Genomic DNA, 22,527 nt, shown 5'->3' with positions numbered 1-22,527 from the left:
TAAGATGGGAAGTAGGGGCAAAATCCTTCTGTGCTGCTCAACTTTTTACTCACTATTTTGGGGCTTATTATTGGCTCTAAATTTCATGTCAGTAACCTAATTTCAAATACCTACGGAGAAAAACATGTTCACCATTTCTTTGTCCCATTGGTAATTCAAGAAACATTAACTTTAAATATTTATTTATTTTTTTAGCTTTGGTTTTCTTGACGAGCATTGAAGCAGCAGCTAACGGCTAGCCAGTTGCGGTACTCTGTGTGTTTGCCTCTATTTTTAAACTTGGTTTTTCCTGCTAAGTTTCCAAAAAGCTAGCAAACAAATAATTTTCAAGCGCTAAGAGCTTTTTAAATACTGTTTTAAATGAGCGTCGTCATCTGTCCCAACAAGCAGTCTTCAGTAGCTGACAGACATTGATGGCGGCTGCTGTGTTATGAGTGGAAAGGAAAGGCAGCGGCTGGCTCTGTGAGCAGGCATCTTCCCAGCCTACATGTAGATCCAGGAATCTGCAGGCTGGTTAGATGGTTGTCACGTGGCCGGCCATCTTCATCAGAGCACGTCTTCTGTTTCTGCTGATTTGGGTTTACAGGAAAAGCTACACCCTGAATTAGAAAGGTTTGGAGATACTACAAATGTAAATGAATTGAGTGTGATGGACCACGTTGAAAAGGAGTCGTCACTGGAAGTGTTTTGAAAAATGTGATTTTATTTTAACTCAAAAGTTATATTTACACTACAATGCTGAGCTTGTGAAAGAGGTCAAAGAAACAAACTGTACTGGTAGCAAAAAAAACCATGGTTCATGTTTTTAACAAACCAAATGTCTGCAGAGCTATGTTAGAAAAACACTGTCATTTTCTTTGAACGGGAATGATGGTCTATTCACATCATGTATACTGTAGAGTCCTTGATGCTATGAGCTTCTTGTATTCTGACTTTTACATCAATGTAAATGCTACAGTGAATCAGAGCTGTAATGTCAGAGCTTTTCTTCTTCCTGGCACTTTCAATGTTCCATTCACAAAGTTCTGATTGCTTCTGAAAAGCTCCCTGTGCTCGTTTATGTTAACAGCTGGGTGACAAATGCTGATCATGTCCCATCATTTGATTTTAATCACCCAGTGATTTATATAGCTATAGAATAACTGCATAATTAGGACAGTTTACTGTTGCGCTAATGACTCCGACAAGACCGGCTAAGCATCCACAAACAACATCAGTGCTTGTTCATCACTGCTACCGACATCGATCACTTTCACGAGACATTCATGTTGTCATTAATAATCTGTGTGGAGAAATTCATCGTTGAGTAATCCTGTCATTAGAGATGATCCTGGCATTAGTCCTTTTCTGACATATCTATCTGTGGGTAAATCATCTGAATGTCTGCACCCCACCTGCACCGTTCCCTGGAAGCCTTTCATCAGCTCTCGAGAGCTGAAACCCCAAGCTGGCCCGGCTATTACACACCAGCTTATCACCGCAGTGCCCAGATAAAGTCTTTGCAGCTCTAATAGCTTTTAATAATTAGGTGTTTTAAATGAGGCTTGCTTGTCGATTTCTCACTACAGCGAGCAGGAGACGTCTTAGACTTTAGTGCAGTGAGGATGAAGCAAATGAAAACTCGGTTCTGTTTCCTGGTTGTACTGCTGTGACATGTCTGACTGCTGTGTAAGCTCATTTCAAACCTTTCAAAATGTTCCTTGTTAACTTTGTCAGAAAAGCACATATTCAAAGTGTTTTGTCTTGGTTCAGTTTGTAAAAGACCAATTCACAACACAGGTCCTCCCACTGAATATCCAGCTCTATGGAGTCGAAATCAGTCCAAATTCAGTTCAATCCAGGCTAATCCAGTCAAACAGGTGATTTAAAAAAAACTTAAATACTGTCCAGTTTGTTCCACTCAGAAATACGTCATCATTAGGCCAGCAAAAATGGTCAAGTTAGGCACAAAGTATGGTATAAGACCAAAATGAAAAAAAAAATGTTTAGCATTGCTTTGTAACAAATCCAGGCAGAAGTAATAATTAAAGGAAAAACAAAACCATGAAACCAACCAATACCAAGTCAGTAAGTCATTCCTGACTTGGGGCAAAGTACTTCCAGTTCCAAATGGCTCAGCAGACAGAGACATTAGAAAAACAAATCTTGTGCACAAACAAGAAGTCTCCCTTTAACTTAAACTCTAATTTTTTTTATTTTATTCTGTACTCTGCAGCATAACAGTGGGTAGTGTTTAGAGTTTTTACTCAAGAGTAGCAATGTTTTTGTCCAAAGTAAAAATTCCAGTGTCGTAACACTACTGCTTAATGAACATGTTTTCCATTATAAAGCAACAATAAAATGTGACCATCAGGTTAGAGTACATAGAACATGCTATACATTTTTTTTCTTTTTTAAATTTATTTATTGCAAACTGTAACAGCTTATTCCTATTTACTTAAATATTCAGAATTCCAGGTTTTGGGAGGTTTATTAAATACATTAGCAAAAAAATGTTTGCGCCCAGAGGAGTTCATCTAGCTTGTCACAGATCAGCAGATTACGCCCAAACTGCTTCCTTTCAAGTGAGGAACGCCTGAAATAATTCCAATCTTCTGTGTCTCTTTTGTCTCTGGAACAGTGTATTCTGTCCCAGCCAAAGTTCTGGTCTGTGGAGGTCACAGCACTCTGCCTCAGGACCAAACTAGAGAGAGGGAGAACTCGGTGTGTTGAGAGAGCCATGATGCAAACTCAGGTAAGGAGGCGGCCAAGAGGGGGACATCTAATGCACCTCATTCATTTGTATGTGTTTTGCGACAGATGTCGCTAGAGTTGGAAATTATGAATATTTGCAGTTGGACGTGGGACATCAACCAATCAGAGAGAGTCCACTATGTGACATAGTGGCCTGTAATTGACATCTTGGCAGGACACATGGGCACCAAGTCGACAAACTGGGCTTGGATGAGATGAAAATGGAGCTGAAAGCGATCCTCATAGTCGCGCTGCTTCTGTGGGTGGTGAAGCTCACCAAACTCAGAACGCTTCTGAATTATCTGGTGAATCCATACAGCTCTGAGGCGCCTGGCAACGTTCTCTTTCTTTCAATAAATAAAGCAAAGCCACTTGCTCAATTTCATCTGCCATTGTACAAAGACACCAGCAGAGGAAAACAACTGACATGCATCTTTCCACACTTTGCTCGTTCCCTCGTCTAGAGCAAAGATGTCAATATGACTCTCAATTATGAAGTGTCTGACTTCAAAGTACACAAGCGTCAACTTGAGACATTGGGCGCATTCAGTCTGAACACAACATTAATATTTAATATTTTATGCCTTGTCCAAACTAGGACTTATCACCCAATACATCCTGGCCGATTCACTTACTAAAAGTCAACTTTCAGTGTTAATTCCTGGCACACAAACCAGATCTCCGCTCAGACTGGTGATGACGGCTGATGTCTGTAAAGTCCTTCAGCAACTGATTGTCATTTACTACCAGCATCGGGATGAGATTGATCATCAGAAGTCATCATGGGCCATCAGAACGATTCAATGCAAGAGAAGGAGATAGATCAGGGTTGGTTCTTTAGCACAGTGAAACGCCCTGATGGCAGCAATCTGCTGATTCATACATCAGTTCTTTCAGTCCTTTTTTCTATAATTTTTTATCTGCAGAACAAGAAAGTCCTCTTCACCTTCATTATGAGTTCAAACCTGGAGCTCACGATGAGTGTGCAGCGTACTTTTTGCACATATATATGTTATATTCAGCAGCAAAACAGAATAAAAGAAAAAAAGAACTATGCTCCATGTACAAGCAGTGCATTTCAAGCAAATGCTGCTCTTTGGACATCTGTTTTCCTGAGTGTGTTGGTGTGTACATGTGTGTCTGCTTCAGAAAGCTACTGACGGCGTTGCAGAGCTTCGCTCGACTCGCAGTGCCGATGAGTAATTGAGTAACCTTGCTCCTTCTTTCCGAACAACCCTGCACACAAACAAAACCATTAATCCCCCACAGCTCCAAATGTTATTTTCGATGTTGATCAATAACATCCCAGAAATGGCAAACGCAGACGTGGGATGGGATTATGAAAAACCTGCTGAAGGATTTATTAGGGTAGCACGGTGACTGTAGCTGAGGACTACAGCTACGGTGCTCCAAGTGGAACCAAATGAAGCCCGGATTGGTTTTGGTTGTTTCTCAGACCTGTCCGGTCTGAGGCCTGGTGCTGCACAGAGCAGGTGGAAGCAGTAAAACCTTTGATTAGCTCTGCTGTTTTCTGTGCCGTTTCCCAGAAAAGTTGCAGGAATACATGAAACACACTTTCTTCCAACTTTACGGTTTTCCCCAACGCATTGTGTCCTGTCCGTGTTGAAGTGCATTGGTAACAAAGCCACTTCTGTTTGTTGCGATTGCTCTGTCAGTGTACAGTGATCAGTTGCTTTCTATTTCTAGGTGTTTGCCTAAAGCTGCTTCACATTTTAGTGCTTTGTTCTCACCACTAGTCTCTCCTGCTCATTTATAGCCGAGCAGCTGCAAGTTCAGCATTTACCTTCTGTGTATAAAATTTTACTTTTAAGAAAGTAATAAAGTGTAAAATTCAGGGTATAATGAAGTATACCAGTAGAGTTCTGTATCATTACAAAGATAATATAACGTTTTTCTCTTTTTTCCCTCTCTCTTTGTTGTTTTTATGTATACACATTTGGTTGTGTAAAATGTGTTTTTATAGGTTGTTGAGTTATGCTTCGTTGTTTGTTACACTGAATTGACTTTTCATGAAAGGGGTAAACTACAAGATTTCTTCTTCAAGCCACTCCTTTTCATTCAAAACTTTTAAACTGAATGAATGAAATAAACAAATAAATTCTAAAGCAGCAGCCCAACACTGCTGTCCATATCTGTCAGGTCAAAGGTTGCATACTGTCTCCTACATGTTGGTGGATCAGAGGTTCTTGTAATCTGACACCTAAGCAGTCTTACCTACATGTGTTAAGACAAATAAACTATTGATTATTTAATTTCCCTCTGGGATCAATAAGTGGTTGTAGGTAGTGTTGACTTTTTTTATTTTTGAATTTTCACATCGTTGTGGAGGAATCCTGGCCTACTACCAACTCTTAAATCCACTGCTTGACTATTTGCATGATCTAATTTCTGCAAAGCTTCAGATTTGGGACAGATGGCATTTTGTTGGTATGGAGAAATGGTTTTGAGGACCAGAAGGTGCAGTCAAATCCCAAGTCATCACCATATTGAAAAAAATTTAACTGGCCACCAAAAACAGGAACAAGTCATCAGGGTGCAAAATTGAGAAAAAGAAAGAAAAACCCATTCCTGGGAAAATAATAATTTTATGTTTTTTATTTTTATTTTTTTTAAATATACCAGTTGAAGTCATGAAGAAATCACTTCGTGTTTAAATAAGTTTCAGACGTTTCAAAATGGTAAACTTTGTGTTTCCTGTTGAATTCTTGACTGTGCAGTTAACAACTGATGGCCTTAATAACATGCAAGGAGTGACAAATGTATTGGCAAGTAGAGCATTTTAAAATGGTTATCATTTTTAGCAATGTCTCAAATATAATGATTAAGTTCATACATCACATCCCTGGTAGATGGTAAGGCTCTGGGAGTTGATGAGCATCCACTTCTGGGACGATTGACTAAAAGGTCAAAATTATTGTGTTTAAGATTCCCCGATATTGGCACGTGCCATATGGAAGAATGCACGTGTTCTCGGAAACCTTTAGTGTGGCAGTTTATGGATCACACAAATATTTAATCCATAAAAATATAACACATTTCCAATAGAGATGTGCCGATCAGGTTTTTTCCTGCCAATACCGATTCCGATCATCCATGAGGGCCGATCACCGATACCGATCACATAATTATTATTTTTTTAATCATAAGCACTACATTATGTGAAAAAAGAACCATAAATTCACCTTAATTTAGACAAAAACTTGTTTTTAATAACTTTTTCCAAGAAAAAAACAAAACAGGCAAATTGTACTGCTAAGTGTAATACTATCTTTAACAGACTGAAAACATATGAAGGCTCTGAAGAGGCTAAATAATGCAAGAAGTCAAAATAAAACTTCTCAACATTGCCAAAGAAATTTAAGTATAAAACTTAATATTCAAAGGCAAATACAGGTTCCATTACAATAAAGACCCACCCTAAGCCACCTGAGTTACTGAATGAAACCTTCCTAATAGCATGGCGGCTAGCTGATTACTGCTAGTTCTGATTGGCTGTTTCTGACTGAGCGGAGTAATTATGCAGAACAGGGAGGAGGCAGAGGAGATCAATTATTTTTTCAGAGATTATTTGTCTCATGTTAGGACAGCGAAAGTTTTAATACATATGTAAAATTAATTTTTTTTAAGTTAGATTCTGCAGCTTTAAACAGAGGTTCGGTGTGAGAGTCACTACCAGGTGGAGCAGAAGCGGCGCTCCGTCTGTGAAATATTACTACATGTAGCGCGTAGCAGCGGTTCAACAGCGAGAGCAGAACCAGCATCTTACATCGCAGCTTGAAGACTTAAATAATTTTGCGGGTTATTTGTTTAGCTTTCTGACCGTCATGCTAATCCGGGTGAGTGTTTGTAGCTGTGCGTTGCTTTACCTGCCATCTGATCGCTCCCTATGTCTTTTTTTACTGCAGTGAGCCTCGATGTAGCCAAACTCTGTCAAGTATGGCATGGCATTGTTTTGATGCCATATTAGATTCGTCGTGTTGATGCATTTTGACCTGCTTCACTCCATATGCTTCAATTTTGCGCCGCAACACGCAAACGTCCTCAATCACTCAGTGCGTTATAGTTCCACATCGCTTAGGATTTGTTGCTGTGAGTTTGCGCAGTGTGAAGGAAAGAGGAGACCAGCTGCACAGGCAGGCTGCGAAATGAGATGCAGGTGACTGGTTTGTGTGATCGGCAGCAAGAGACCGTGATCGGCGATCACCAATCATACACTTTTTCACGGAAATCGGCCGATTATGATCGGTGGCCGATTGATCGGCACACCTCTAATTTCCAAAGCATGAAGTGCTAAAAGATGAGATGGAAGCTTCTTAACGGCTGCAGTCTGAAAGAGTTGTCACTGTTCTTTCTGTTGGATTCTCCCGATCATCAGCCATTTAGTACCTAATGACCATGAAACCCGTCGATACTCGGCAGCCCACTGCAGTGTGTTCTCTATTGGCATATGCAGTGAGGGTCCCAAGTTCATTGGTTCTCAATCTGCTTCAATCATCTCTTTAATCAATAAACTGCTGTTTCAAACTGTAACTGTAGCAGGGTAAATCTAACGCTGCCAGTTCCCTGAAGAACATTTTCACTCTTCTCTCTTGCAGGCAATAGTCGATCATTTTGAAGACCAGAGCTGTCCTGTGAACGAGCGCCTCAAAGTGTTCTACTGCTGCCAAGTACCGCCCAGATGGGCCGTCCAGGTATCACACACACACACACACACACACACACACACACACACACACACACACACACACACGCCATGTACAACAGCTCAACTCACGCTTCATGGTTTTCATTGTTCTGTTACTTCATCATTCACTCTGTCATCTGTCAGGTGCGTTTCCACTAGAGCAGGGGTCTCCAACTCCAGTCCTCAGAAGCTGCTGTCCTGCCTGCGCACACCTGAATCAGACGCCTGGCTGGTTGACAGACCTCTGTAGAGCTGAAGGAATGTAGATGAGGAAACTCTGCCGTTTGGTTCAGGTGTGTTGGCGAGAGGATGCCTCTGAAAGTTGCAGGCCAGCAGCTGTCCAGGACTGGAGTTGGAGCAGCCTAAAATCATCGAGAGAAACATTTTCCAGGAACCAGACTAGTTTTTTTTGTGTTTTTTTTGTTTTGTGTGTTTGCGCTGCTTTTACCAGCTAGAAACTACGGTGGCCCTGAGGTGCAAACTACTTCAACAAATTGAAAAGCGCATAATTAACGAAGCGCAATTACAAATGACAAAAAACATAACATTTCTAATGTATTGGCTGTTGACATGGTGGGACTAAGTCCTTCAGAATAAGTAATGTTTGAAGCTGTTTGTTCTGAGCCGCTGTATGAAGTTTATGCTCCTGATTGTTGTGAGATGCCACTGACTTTGAAGTGAGCGCAACTCAATTCAACGTTGAATTGTGACGTCAACGATGTCTCTTCCCCTCTTCACCCTTAAACAGTAGAAAATATGAGTCTCCCTCAAAAATTACAGCCATCCCTTCCTTTCCAAGGACTTCATAGCAACTCTGTCAGTTAAAAAGCATTAGAACTGCGACAGAATCATTGTTTGATTATTTTTATTGCGTACACCATGGACACAGAGGAAACTCCACATCTGGTCAAATACCTTTGCAGTGGGAGGAGTTACCTCTCAGTAGAGGTGCAGAAAAAAATTTAAAGAATCGCACTTCCCAGTTCTGAATCGATTCAAAAATCCATTTTAAAATCTGCTTAAAAATCTTTGCCGCTCGTTTTTACGAGTATAATGCGTATCACATTATGCATATCATATCATATATGTTATGCATAGCATAACATATATGACGAGATATATTTTTTTATTTAAGAAAAAGCCAGGTAGCTAAGCTAACCTAACGCAGGTAATTTAAGTTACAGAATTATATGCAGAAAGCTAGTTTTGTAGTTTTGTTTAAAAATTATCTGATGGTATTTGATGCACCTTATAGAATCAGTATATTTGTTTACACTGTCTTTTCCTGTTAAAACACATAATTGAAGCAGAATCTCTAGAGCATTTGAACAGGTAAATTGATTTCCAAGTTAAAAATAGTTTCTGAATTGACTCGTGACCCTAACAATTGGAACCGAATCGCTAGACTCTGAAAGATTCACATCTCTACGTCTCAGTGTCTGACCCTGTTTTGGCAGCAGGGTTCAGTGAGAGTTCTGTGGAAAACAGTTCTGTTTCTCATAGCCAAAGCTAACCTCAGCTTGTTTTCAGTGAGTTTTCTGTTCTTACGGTGGAACCCTATAAAGCAACCCCTAACAGGCGGCGAGGAAGCTCTGCTGCACATGTGAAGTCTAAAGAGAGATTTGTTGAACCTTAACGTAGCAGCAGAGCTATGAAGAGGAATTTTACATTGCTCAGAATAAAGGAAGCAAGTAAAATAAGAGTAGTAAGCAGAATCTGTGATAGATAGAATAAGACGTGTCGAGGAGATTAAAAAAGGAAGGGGAGGATGTGGGGAGGGGAGGAGGCAGCAACTGGCAGCATGTAATAACTGATCCAGCAATAAAGCTGGAATGGAAGAGTGTGCATCGGTGTTTGGGGACCTGACGGAGGCTGAGGGGGAGCAGTGCAGCAATCAGCTGCAGCAGGCGTGGAACAAAGCACCAAAGGCCTTTTTATGGCTGAGAGGAGAACATCATTCATTTCTGTACCGCTTGGCGTTCCTATATCATGGTTCTGTGCATTTAACATAGGATGTGTTATTACTGCTGCTAAGTTGGTAAAGGATCAGGATGACTGCTGCTTACTGTTGATGGTGAGAGGAGTAGAGGTTAATGAGTGGAGTGACGGGGTTTGGGCTGGTTCTGCTCTGCAGAAGCTGCTGGCCAGCCTGCTGATAGACCTGGGCTGCATCAGCTCAGCTCTGCTGCTCTACCAGCAGCTGCAGCTGTGGGAGGACGCCGTGGTCTGCTACGAGAAGCTGGGCCAGCACGGAAAGGTACGCTCACACACACACACACACACACGCACGCACACACACACACACACACACGCGCGCAGTCATATTTTCATGACTTGTGGGGACTTTATATTGACTTCCATTCATTTTCAACAGCCTAACTCTAACTATAATCCTAAACCTAATCATCACAGACCTAACCCCTTGCCCAAAAACAGCATTTCCCCTTAGGGAACCAAGAAAATGTCCCCACAAGGAGCAATGGTACCCACATCCCCACATTGTAGACAGAAATAGGTTCTCATAAGGATATAAAAACCTGGTACACACACAAACACACACTCAAAAAGTATCTTAATCTCTCTACCTGAACAACTTCATTTACTTTCAAAATGACTTTAGGAGTGTTTAAAAATCTGCCCTGCAGGGGAGTCATATTATAATAGAATATGCTTTATCATCCCACAATGGGGAAGTGGATATTCACACAGACAGTGAAAATAAAGTAAGAATAAGACTGTACATTAGGGACACTTTTACAACCTAAAAATAAAATCGTTTTTTGCAGTTACTTTTGGTGCAGGATGGACTGGTAGACCTAGTAAGAGAGATGACATCACAGGTGTCGTCTCTGTCATGTAAAAGCTTTAAAGCAACATCGCAGTACACCGGCAATTAAAGCTAGGCTACAGCTGGGCTTTCTACATGGAGACGGACTCTAAACAGAAATCGGCTTAAAGACAACAAGTCAATATTTTTGCAGTGACCATCATCCTAAAGCCCTGACCTCGAAGCCATAAAAAATTTGTGAGCAGAGCTGAAAAGGTGTGTGTTAGAGAGAGAGAGAACCTGACACCAGTCCTGTATGGAGGAATGTTTTATCAAACCATTGTGAGATGTTTGTGGGAATGTATATAAACTTTGGAAAAATCTGTAAAAACAAAAAAACATCTGTTATTCTGAAACAGGAAAGACTTGGTCTAATTTATTGTTAGATGGTGAGCGTCTTTTTAAAGACCGTATGTAAATATGTGGTGTCGGCTATATTTCTGTAATCATTTTTAGCTACACCTCGTGCATAATTTTCTGTTTCGGGACATTGAATAAAAATAAAAAAAAAATCTTGTTCCTGCTTGAAGCCAGATGAACTGCTGTAACATGGGTCAGATCCCAGGCAGCTCAGTCTTTGTGCTGAGAGAGATTAGTGCAGCCTGTCCAATCAGATCACACCCAGCTGGACATCTGCCCTCTGGGGGAGCTGTCGCTGCGTCGTCGCTGGTGGAGCCCAGGGAGCGTTTAATACCCAACACTTTGTCCCGACAGGACCGCTCCTCTCCGTGACCCTGCTGCTTTCAGCAACGCACCGGGCCAGGAAGTCAGACAACTTAATGTGCCGTCTGATCTGGAAGATGCAGGGCTACCCTTTTCCTTCCAGTTTCTAATAATGTGCTGGATATTTCTTAACATTTTGCGTTTACTTCCTGCTTCTCCTTAGATATTTATCCGACCAACAAACCCTCCACGACAGCTGAATGTGTCTTTCTACAGGGTTGTATAAGAAATGAGAAGCTACTTGTATAAATAACTTACTGCCAGTGATTTTCCAATCGGAGGCTTGTTACTGTATGGTTAGTTAAATCCAGGTGGTGATTGTTTTGGCTATACCGTGATTTTTTTTTTTGTTATTATTTGCCATATGAAGACCTATTCTGTTCATCTGTGTGTCCTTTTATATTGCATATTCTGTGTTATGGTCCTTATCTGGAAACCCCCATCAGGTCTTCCAGCTCGGTGCAGGTGTTGTTGTTTGGGATCTGCCCCTGGAATCTGCCCATGGCCCATATTTCTCTGGATGTTTTTAGAAATTCAAAATGACGTCCTTACTCAGAAGTTCTTCCAGTATTATTTAATCACATCACCATTTTGTTTTTGTTTTTTTTTTTGTTTTTTTTAATCCACATTGATTTTTTATTGGATAAAAAAAAAAAAAAACTTCAACAAACAGGTGATAACTTTTCCCACAGATCTTCTGTTTGAAGTGCCAGCTGTTCAGGTCAGACTCATCTCAAGCTGTTGCAGCTGTTTTTCTTTGTTTTTAAAACAGAGCTCAGAGTACTCATCACTCTGACCGGAAGATATGAGACCAACCTGAACTCTGCTCTGATGCCTGGCCTCTATAAAGATTCAGGCTTTTAATTCCACATCTACCTAAACGAAAAACACGACCATGAGGCTGTTGTCAGCTTGTGGTGGAAGTGCTCTGTCTGTCGGACGCAGGCTCAGAGTGCAGATATGCAGACGTGACGTAAGTGCTGATTCTGATCCCTGGCCTCGCTTCGACTCCTCAAGTCCGGAGCTCTTGGTGCCATTTGGGCTTTCTGCCAGCTCTCTTTATTTAATTACACCATCCCTTGTCTCTCCAATTAGATTACCCTGCTTGCCTCTGGCTCATAATGAAAGTCTCCTTCCCCCCCCCCTTTGCCCTGGCTGTGGTGGTCCCAGCCAATAGTCTGTTATGCTCCGACTGCGCGCCAAAGCAACAAGGTAATCCATTTGTCTGGAGTGGTTTGGTCTTCGTCCAATGTTGCTTCTCCTGTTTCCACTGCTGTCCTCTTCTTTCGCTCAGACACATGGTAGCGTGCAGTAATGTTCCTGGACAATAGAAATGTTGAGCGAGGCTCAGCGGTGTGTATCTTCCTCCAGCTCTCTGTGTATTGGATCGAGGTTTGGATCTACTCCAGGGAACAGAATGACCTTTGTGAATGGACTGCAGTCATGTCATGTTTCTGTCTGCGGGACTCCTCCTTCTTCACCTCCTCTCTTCCTGATTTCTTTGCGGTATTAACAGATATTTGTGCGGCACGGCCATTGATCATTGTGGAAAAACCTCTGATAAGTCTTCTGCAGAGCACCCGCACTGTGCTGCGTGTCTTTTTAGTTTCAGCTCCAGGCAGAGCAGCTTGGTGCTAAAGCCCTCTGGTTGATGATCAGCCTCAGATAAAGCTGCCCTTTCTCCCATGTTTCCAACACTTTAATTCAGACTTTAAGACAACTTAAAATTGAAAGTTTCAGATTACAGCAGATGAGCTTTGAGGACAACTTGACCGACTGGGCATTCTAATCAGAGGTGGTCTTTGTAAACATGGCTGTTGAAAAGATTTTTACAAGCGAGTCAACTTCATAAAACAAATTAGTGATAGTCCAGAAACCAGCAATAAAAGCAACAAGCTGAAAGAAGGAACGTATTGGTTAGTGTGTTTTACCCAGAAAGCACTTGGAGAAAATATCGGCAAAACCATGAATGAAACAATGACTGGGCAAGCCTACTATATCATTTACTGGGGGACCACCTCTTTATTATTCTACATACACCTTACTCAACAGGAGAGGGCCCACTTTCTCCAGATGTAACCAGATGTTGAAACAAATTGAAACTCTTCCTCCCTCCCAGACACGCCCCCACACCCCCAGCTCCGCCACTGAATACCAGTACAATGAAGGGGAAGAAACCATTAAGAAGACTTCCCAGTACTTCCCAATAACGAGTTGGATTTTTTTTTTCTGAAAATATTTACCTCAAAGGTCTAAGAACATTAGATGTCTGAAATCTTGGAGCAAGGGATTCTAAACCAGCTTACCATACAAAGACTTGGTCATTAAACTCATAACGTTTTTCCATAGCGCAGTCCCTCCAGATCTTAGCAATTCCATGATGGTGGAAATTCACACAAATCAACAGATCCCACATTTTTTCTGTGTGTTAATGCATAATTGTGAGTTCATTGCAAATTTCCCACAAAAATGAGTCAAAAATATTGAAGTGACTGCTAACTCCCCTCTGCAGGTGGCAATATTTCTTAGTACTTTGACACAGCTCCCTCAGTCTTACTTGATGTCAAATTTTTAATCTACGAGTGACAAAATCGAGCTACTTAAGTTCTTAGAACTGTTTTATTCGCATCTTTTCCTTTATACGTAAATTTGAGAAAGGGTTTAGGTACGGAAAAAAAACATTGCAAAATTCCTAGGAAATATTCCTAAAGTAGCTTCACGAAATTATTGATTTTGGTTGCAAAAAACAGAGGAGCTGATTCAGGAAACATCTATTTTATAATTAGTTTTGCTCTTTCACTGTATCTATGCTGGATGTTTTTCAGATAAAAGCTCTTTTTTTATGTGCTGGTTCTTTAGCCTTGCAAACCAGCCACTGTTCTCCTGTTTGCCATATTCTATTTCTCGTCTCACCATTTGCTCAGGCTGAGGAGATTGTGCGCAGAGAGCTGGAGAAGAAGGAGACTCCAAGTCTGTACTGTTTGCTTGGAGACATTCTGAACGAGCATCAGTACTACGATCGGGCGTGGGAGCTGTCGGGACGGAGGAGCGCCAGAGCCATGCGCTCCAAGGCTCTGCTGCACCTCCGGGTCAAGGACTTCCAGCAGTGTGTGGACTGCTTTGAGCAGTCGCTGAAAATCAACACCATGCAGGTAATCTGAGAGATTTCTCACTTTGTTCCATATGCAGTTGAGGCCTATCACAATAAACGATACATCAATTAATCGCATGATAAATTAAAACGAGTTCAATAATCGTCATTTGCAAAATTTATCGTTTTTCTCTTTCTACCATAAACTGGGTGATAAGAGTCTTTAATCTGGTGTTTTGGCTTTATTGGCCCTTTTTTTTTTTTTTTTTTTTTTTTGAAGGTCAATTTTGTTTACACAGGTTTTGTTTACATGGATCTAATTCATTTTATTTGTTTTTTCTTCTTGTTTATTTTGGATATTTAAAATGTCTTTCACTTCCACTGTTAAATGTTCATTAAAATTAAAGCTTATTCATCTTGCATTATTATGCCATAACCATTATGATGCTTGAAAATTGTGTCAAAGCAACAATATTATTGTTTATCGCAATAACTTCTGGGACAATTTATCGTCCAGGAAAATTTGCTATCGCGACAGGCCTAACTGACATATCATTTTCCAAAACGATCAATAGTATAATCGTAAACCTTTTTCATTTAATCATTTCCTTGCTTGCAGCTAAACTTTTTTGTTGTTGTCATTAAGTCATGTTAGTCATGCAGCTAAATTACTTATTTTGTGACTTTTCTGATATTTAAAAGTCCTTAAAGTTAATTATTGCTTCAACATTTACATGATGTAACAATTTTCAATTTGACCATTTTGTCACATCGTTGTTGAACTATTTTGGGACAAGAAACGACATTCTGTCTACCAACAGCAGAGCAGAGTGGTAGAGTAGTGATGACCTGGTCACCTTGCTGTTGAGTCAACCACGATGCCCTTTGTATGCCAAAATATTATAGCATTATAAAGCGAGGTCTTTTGTCTCCATGACAACGAGATCTGGGTCATCAACAGGACGGTAGCCGCCAACAGCAGCAGATCTGCGACGAGATGAGAAAAGAATCTTTGTTCTGCTCATATTCAGACAACAGCAGGACTCCACACCAGCAGAGAAGTGGTTTCTCTGCAACTACATAAAAGCTCAACAGCGGCTGATGCTGACTGATCATCTACTTGGGTACTTTCTTACCCATTGATTTTGTATTTGGCTTAATTTCCTTAAAGCCACGTTTCAAGAAAAACTTATTTCATCAGACGATGATGACTGAAAGACGTTGCTTTCATGCTTTGAAAACCAGTTTGTTTCTGTCTTCTTGAATCAAGGCTCTGAGTGATCAGACAGAGGTGACTGTGCGTTAGGAGTCTGTTACTCTTGATGCTCAGACTGGCTTTGATTTCCCCGTTCTCCCTCCTCTTGCAGCTCGGCGTGTGGTTTTCCCTCGGCTGTGCCTACTTCGCTCTGGAGGGCTATGAGGGAGCAGCCAGAGCCTTCCAGAGGTGTGTGGGACTGGAGCCAGATGTAAGTGTATAAACATCGCACACTGATCATGACCTGTTGGTTTCCTGGCTCCAGGCCTGGTCCGTCCCAGGGTTATCTTCCTGTGTGTGATTGAGCTTCTAAGTCCTTCACCCCAGCCTGATGCTCTAATCAGCTGTTACAGTGGAGCTGACATCTGGGTTCAAGGTTCAAGGTGTCTTTAATATCACCAGGGTGTAATTAGTGTTACAGTCAGCAGAACAAGCATTTAGCAACTACAAATACACTAAATAAAAAAATAAAGTCATGGTATACATGTAAAACCGTAACTACTAACAGACACACAACGTTCAACAAGAAGTATTGCGTAAAATCTGCTTTTTTAAGTTTTACATCATGTTACAATGTTATTCCCTCATCAAAAATGCCTGGAAATTGCCCATATCTGTTTTTATCAAAATTTAATCACTTTGGTCTGTACAGCTGCTAAATCTGAGCCAGAGAATAGAGAGGGAGGGGCCAACTTCACAAGTACAATCCACACTGTACTTCTGTGTCGTGGGATATTGAAATGATGCTCCCAGGACACGATTATTTCCCAGTGTTGCGCGCTCTTCAGATGTCACCACTCTGTTTGAATGTCCAGATAACAGTGACGTATATCTACAGTACGTTGTAGTTTAAGAGGTGAACGGATGAAAGCGTACGTTTTCACCTGTGCTGCTTCCTGGTTTAATTCCCTCCACTTCATTTTTCCAACGTCCTTTGAGAATCTCAAAGGCCCCAGTTTCAGAATTCGTATTCTGGATAGGAAATGGTTCTGCCTTGCCCTCAAACCGTCTTTAATGTTTCTTTTCTCTTCTCCTCCACTGCCCTCCCTGCTCACTCACCCCTCTTTCAGAATGCAGAGGCATGGAACAACCTTTCCACAGCCTACATCCGCCTCCAGATGAAGTGAGTATGAGTCTGGGAGCTGCTGAATATGTCTGTCCAGGCAAGACATGTTTGAACTTGTTAGTATTCATAGGAGCATCAGTGATATTCAGGTGGCAGGCAAGAGAATAGGATAGAATGATCCTTTGTTCCCCAGGAGGAATGTATGCATTGCTTCTGCAGCACAGAGCGATGTGGAAGAAAATCCCATAAAAACCATACATTGTATAAAACAGCTACGCACGAAGAAAGGTTCACTCAAGTAGAAGAATAGGAGATGGAAATAAAAACGATGTAGAATACGGCGGCAGGCTTGATTACTTGTTAGCAAAAGGTATCAACTCAAAGGTCACATTCAGGTAAAGCTGCACAATATTAGGAAAATATGACTTTGTGATATTATTGTTGAAAATTACATTAAACAGCATCAAACTCTGTTTCAATTCGATTACAGTTTAAGAAATTAACAGGTTGAATGAACCAAATGAATTCAGATTATCTCCACAACAGCCCCAGTGGAGCATTATGGGAAGGTTTATATGGTCAAGAAGCCAAATATTCAAACCTTGTATCGGTGTGAAACTCCTCACCACTGGACACCAGAGCAGTGGACTCCTGTTCAGATCAGACTCTGTGGAAATCCAGTAAACGGGTTTAACTGTTCAGAACCAATTAAACTTCAAATAAAGCAAAAATATTCTATACATATATATATGTATAGAATATACATATATATATATATATACATATATATATACATATATATATATATATATATATATGTTTGAGACTTTTTTTGGAATGCAAGCGAAGCTGCAGCTGTCCCTTCTGCAAATGACCGGCTGAGGTAGAGTTCATCTGGCAGCTTTTCTCTAAACTTCTGACATCATTGTGTTGAAATTCCAACTCGGCAGCATCAGACACTCTCTGACCTCACCTCAGATGTTTGCTTTGACCAGCTGTTGTTCGACATCTTGTGTGGAATGATGAGGAGACTTTTTTTTTGTGGTCACGTTAGGTAACAATACATCACAGCAAATCTTTCAAAATACACCATCTTAAAAGGCTTTCTGTGGAAAAAAAAAAAAAAGCTTTGGGTAATTTTGAGATCAATCTCAGATGTTTTTGAAAAGTTTTGACATTGGAAACTTCCAAGTTTTTCTCTAGAAAATGTACTACACCTATATTTTTTTGTTTCTGCCTAAAATGGCACTAATGGGTTCTGAAACAGAACAGAACCTTAAAGATCCTCTCTGGATTCTCTTCAACCTCTATAAACCTTTTAAATTGTGTATTTTGAAAGATTTGTGGTGATTTACGGTTATCTAAGATTTTTTGGTGGAAGTTTACCACTCCTTTTTTTTCTTATTTATAAAGTTCCCATTACACCATTCGTTCGAAAACAAAGAAAATCCTGATTACATGATTTGGATGAAAGAGGCAGTTGAGATAGATTATTTTCTTGAACTACTTCTCCTAACCTGTTGAGTTGAATCCGGGGCTCTTCTGCTTCCTTTCATTGGCTGACAGAACCAAAGCCTTTCGAACCCTGCAAGAGGCCCTGAAATGCAACTACGAGCACTGGCAGATCTGGGAGAACTTCATTGTGGTCAGCATTGACATCGGCGATTTTGCTGAAGCCATCAAGGCTTACCACCGTCTCATGGATCTAAGGGAAAACTACAAAGATGTCCAGGTAAAGAGCTTCATCCCCCAGCAAGAATTATTTCTCATTAGTTTTTAAAAGTTGTACATTTAATTTCTGAACTAAGCAAGTTAGATTTGGTTTCCCCTCCATATTGTCTGTGTGACACAGCCATCAGACTAAACCTGGGTCTGAACAAAAAGCTGTTTGTTCTGTCCCAAAATGAATCTTGTGCACTGTGGTTACATGATGCAAAGTCATTAACAGCAGCTGAAGGAGAAGCCTCTCTTACTTCCATAACAGTGGTTGCATTCTAAGTGGAAACTTTGTGTCGTCCTAATAAATAAAACGGAGCATTCACCAAAACCCTGAACCGTCAGCTTTGTAAACTCACATCTGCTCTCCAGAAACGGTTGAATCCAAGACATACGTCACCAAACTCTTCAGAAACGGCTGTTTTTGGAGAGTGATTTTACTTTACAGCACTTTTACTTTACAGCTCTACTTCATAAGGGAGCAGTATGAGCAGCAACATAATGTAGGTCTTGGTAGGAAACGCTTTAGATGAATCTGCTGCTGCTGTGTTTGACACTACAGAAGCAGCGGTTTTCTGTAGCGAGCCAGGATGTTAGTTTGACCTTTGACCTCCTAAACACCTAAAACCTGTCGATTTCTGCGTGTTACGTTTACATCAAGCATCGGGAAAGGACTTTAAATGTGTATATGAATAGTTTTGCGTGTTTTCCAGCTGTTTTATCTGTCCAGAGACAGATGTTTCTGGAGAATTTGCAGTTCTGAGCATTCAATACATAAGACATTGTTTAGCTTAGCTAGATACATTGACTCAGAGAGAAAGATATAGTCTCAGTCACAATACAAAATAATGCCTTCAATAAATCCATTTCCTTCCCTGTAGTGTGTTGTTCACATTGTAAAGCTTCATTGCTGCTTAATTGGGAGGATGGCCAGTGAAATGAGATGAAATTCTTTCAGTATTATCCCACCTAACTTCATTATTAGTGGCAGAACATCTGTTCTCTGCACCTCATTTATTTGCTGAATTATTGGGCTTAAATATGTAAATTTGTGAAAGCATTTCCAACTTTCTTAATAGGACTTTAAGGTGACTGAGACACTGATTGTTACCGGCTCACTGGCAGAATGTCAGTCTTACATACACTATGTTGCCAAAAGTATTTGCTCATCCATCCAAATTATCGGAATCAGGTGTTCCAAATCCAGTTGTGAAATTTCCTCGCTCCTAAATATTCCACAGTCGACTGTCAGCTGTATTATAAGAAAATGGAAGTGTTTGGGAACGGCAGCAACTCATCCAGGAAATTTCAGGCCATGTAAACTAACAGAGCGGGGTCAGCGGATGCTGAAGCGCATAGTGTGAAGAGGTCGCCAACTTTCTGCAGAGTCGGTCACTACAGACCTCCAAACTTCATGTGGCCTTGAGATTAACTCAAGAACAGTGAGATTAACTCAGGAACAGTGTACAGAGAGCTTCATGGAATGGATTTCCACTGCCGAGCAGCTGCATCCAAGAGTGAGGCATGATTAATATCACTTCACAGTCATATCTGTTAACAAGCAATGCTAATCCATCTCGTTCACTTTTGCCCCTCTTCTTTAAATCTCTGTCCGCTTGTATAGTCAGGAGACTCGGCAGAAAGACATTGGACTCATCTTTCCGCCGAGTCCAACGGCTCAAACTTTTTTCCCATTTGTAGATTCTACAGATCCTGGTCAGGGCGGTTGTGGAGAATCTGACCGACAGCCAGGGGGCGCAGGCAGGAACCTTGACCCCGAAACTGAAGGAACTTCTTGGCCGTGTCAGTGCGCGCCACAGCAGCGACGCTGAAATATGGCAGCAGTACGCCATGCTGTACGGTGGCGGCCGCAGCTCAAACCTAGACGACAACGACAAGGTTGGTTTCATGCTGGAGCTTTGTTCCACATATTTCATTGCTGGATTTTTTTTTCTCAGCGTTGCTTTGTTCTTTGTGTTAAATAATTGGGTCAGTAGTTGGTTTTTGTTTTTTTATCATTACATTGTAAAAACTTTGTAGTCCATCTTAAAATTAAAGGACTATGAGTGAGAATGTACCAATCCATTTTTTTCAGTTCTGCACAACATGAGATTGGTATCGCCCACCATTAGAGAGATAGAAAGCTGTAATACTCCACTTGTGAAAGTAAATCTTTTGGGCATCAACCTTGATACTCGGACAACAATTCTGAGCGTCAGGCAGCCAGAGAGAACTTGTTAAAAAAAGAGAAAGTGTGGTGAGGTCAGCGGGCCCTTCATGCCCTTTGTGTTTGCCTCCAGGCTCTGCAGTTCCTGTCCAAAGCTCATCGCTGTGAGGTTCAAGCTAGCGGCTGGGAGAAGGACCCTGTTCTTTTCAAGGAGGTGATCAGAAGAGCAATCACCATGGGAGAAGGTGAGAACACACTCAGCTGTGTGTGTATGTCACCACTGTTCACACTTTCCACTCCTCAAAAGGCCAGAATGCAGATGAAAGGATCAGGGAGAAAATGGCAACATGACTAAGGCTCGCAACGTTTCATCTGAATGAAGCATCTCTGAAACAATTTCTTGTGCAATGATGAGACAACAACGGAGATCTTGGGCCATAATGTGAAGCTCCATGTTTGGAGAAAAAGCAGCAACAACAGCTGGTAAACAGCCTGGACACCAGCATCTCGTTTTTCCAACAGTTGACTTTTTTGAGGGCTTGTTGCTAAAAGCTCAGCTTGAGGCTGGCTTCTTCTCATTATCACAACACTCAAATATAATTTTTAGTCTATAGTCTGACTCCTTTGATGAGTAATTTTTGTTTTTGTTACAATATATTTCTGTTTTGGTTCCTATTTTAACAGGTAGGTGGTTACTTTAGCTGCTTCTTCTCTGTAAGATGGCCTGCTGTATCCATGCTGTCATACTGCATTCATAAGTCTGCTTATGTCTCATCAATGTTTTTTTTTAGGTTTGGCAAAGAATTTCAGATTGGATCCTCCTATTTTTAGCCCAACAGCAGAACACAAAACCTAATCTGTTTAAGATTTAAAGTCTTAAAGATCTGCCTTTCATTGTAGCATTCAATACACCAGCAGTCACTAGTAACCTGCAGGCTGAAACTGAAGGGCTCTGAGGGGATAATATGAGCCATACGTTCTTATGGAATAATGTGTGTGTGAATGTTTTTTCATTTCTACTTTGGATTTTACAGGAAGTCCCCCTAAAAAAAACCTGCAGAATTTCAAAGCAGCTAAAGACCTGAGTGACTTTTCAGAACATTTGGAACAAAAGTTACAATACTCCAAAATAGCAACAAATACATATTCTGGTCCCCACTTCTACTGGTAACTCCTGGATACCATCCAGGCAAAGCTGTCTACCAGTTAAGACTGTGCCCACTGTATTCAAGCACCGATTTCCAATTCAGATGCAACAGGCTTCATTAGTAACATTTGTGGCCTCCCCCTGCCTCTCTGCCTCTGTCTCTCAGTGAGCATCAGCTGCAGTGAGAAGAAGACGAGTCCAGCAGAATCTCTCCAGATGCTGTCGTCCAGCCGCCTCAGCCTCCGGAGTCTGGCCACCAAAGCCAAGGTACCTTCCTGAGGTCACCGAACACACACACACACACACACACACACACACACACACACACACCTCACTTCTGGTTGAGAGTTCGTGCAGTCAGCAGACATTTAATACAGTTTGGAGTGAACGCTGAACTCAGTAACTGTGGATGGAATGACAGGAGCATGCAGCTGATTGTCTGTAATGCAACAAGGAGACTAGTACATGTTTGATGCTTTCTGCATTGTGGTTTTGCAGCAAATCCACACAGATGTTGCGACGGGTGAAGTCCATGTCGATCTACGGGACGGCGTTGCTGCTCTGGAACGGCTGATCTCAGATCTGCAGGATCTGAGTGGGAGGCTGCGGAACCAGACCCAGTGATGCAAACTGCATCTTTATCATGACGTTTTTATACCTTCATGTCCACAATATAATGTAAATGGTTGTTTTAAGGTATCAAGAAGTAAACTTGATAATTAAATGCTTCATGTGTTCATTCTTCATTCTGCAAATAATGAAATCGAAACCAGTTATTGACAAACGAAAGGTCAACTTAGATACCAGGCTTCTGTTCATTTACTGAATGTCAGAATATTAAATACTTGCTACAAAATCTCCCCAACCTTCCCTAGTTGAGCTCCGTAGTTTTTCTGTCTGTAGAACCTGTAGGTGCTAAACTATGTTTTTTTTTTATTATTATTATTATTTACCAGATGGTCTGGTAAATTAAAAAAACAACCCCAGCATATACCCCCTGAACACTGGGATGGTTCAGGAAGTAGACGGGTTCTCCAGGGTTTTCCCACAGAAAACCTGCTTAGCCCCGTGGTAGGGACACTATGGCAGTCCACTAG

General features: G+C 41.1%; 1 protein-coding gene across 1 annotated transcript in view; it reads left to right on the top strand.

Moving 5' to 3' along the window:
* Positions 1-22,159, top strand: part of ttc27 (tetratricopeptide repeat domain 27) — a 50,026-nt gene extending 27,867 nt beyond the window's left edge. The window contains exons 10-20 of the mRNA XM_081616385.1: positions 2,621-2,734; positions 7,350-7,445; positions 9,573-9,695; positions 13,913-14,140; positions 15,447-15,545; positions 16,405-16,457; positions 17,967-18,132; positions 19,818-20,015; positions 20,417-20,528; positions 21,597-21,697; positions 21,929-22,159. Of these exons, the coding sequence (XP_081472511.1) occupies positions 2,621-2,734; positions 7,350-7,445; positions 9,573-9,695; positions 13,913-14,140; positions 15,447-15,545; positions 16,405-16,457; positions 17,967-18,132; positions 19,818-20,015; positions 20,417-20,528; positions 21,597-21,697; positions 21,929-22,054 (1,416 nt within the window). The 3' untranslated portion in view covers positions 22,055-22,159. The remainder of the gene's footprint in view (positions 1-2,620; positions 2,735-7,349; positions 7,446-9,572; positions 9,696-13,912; positions 14,141-15,446; positions 15,546-16,404; positions 16,458-17,966; positions 18,133-19,817; positions 20,016-20,416; positions 20,529-21,596; positions 21,698-21,928) is intronic.
* Positions 22,160-22,527: the final 368 nt, after the last annotated feature.

The sequence above is a fragment of the Poecilia reticulata genome, chromosome 15 (genome assembly GCF_904066995.2).
Source record: "Poecilia reticulata chromosome 15, P_reticulata-male-v2, whole genome shotgun sequence".
NCBI classification, from domain to species: Eukaryota; Metazoa; Chordata; class Actinopteri; order Cyprinodontiformes; family Poeciliidae; genus Poecilia; species Poecilia reticulata.
Note: the sequence above shows the minus strand (reverse complement) of the source record. Positions and strands in the feature narration are given on the sequence as shown.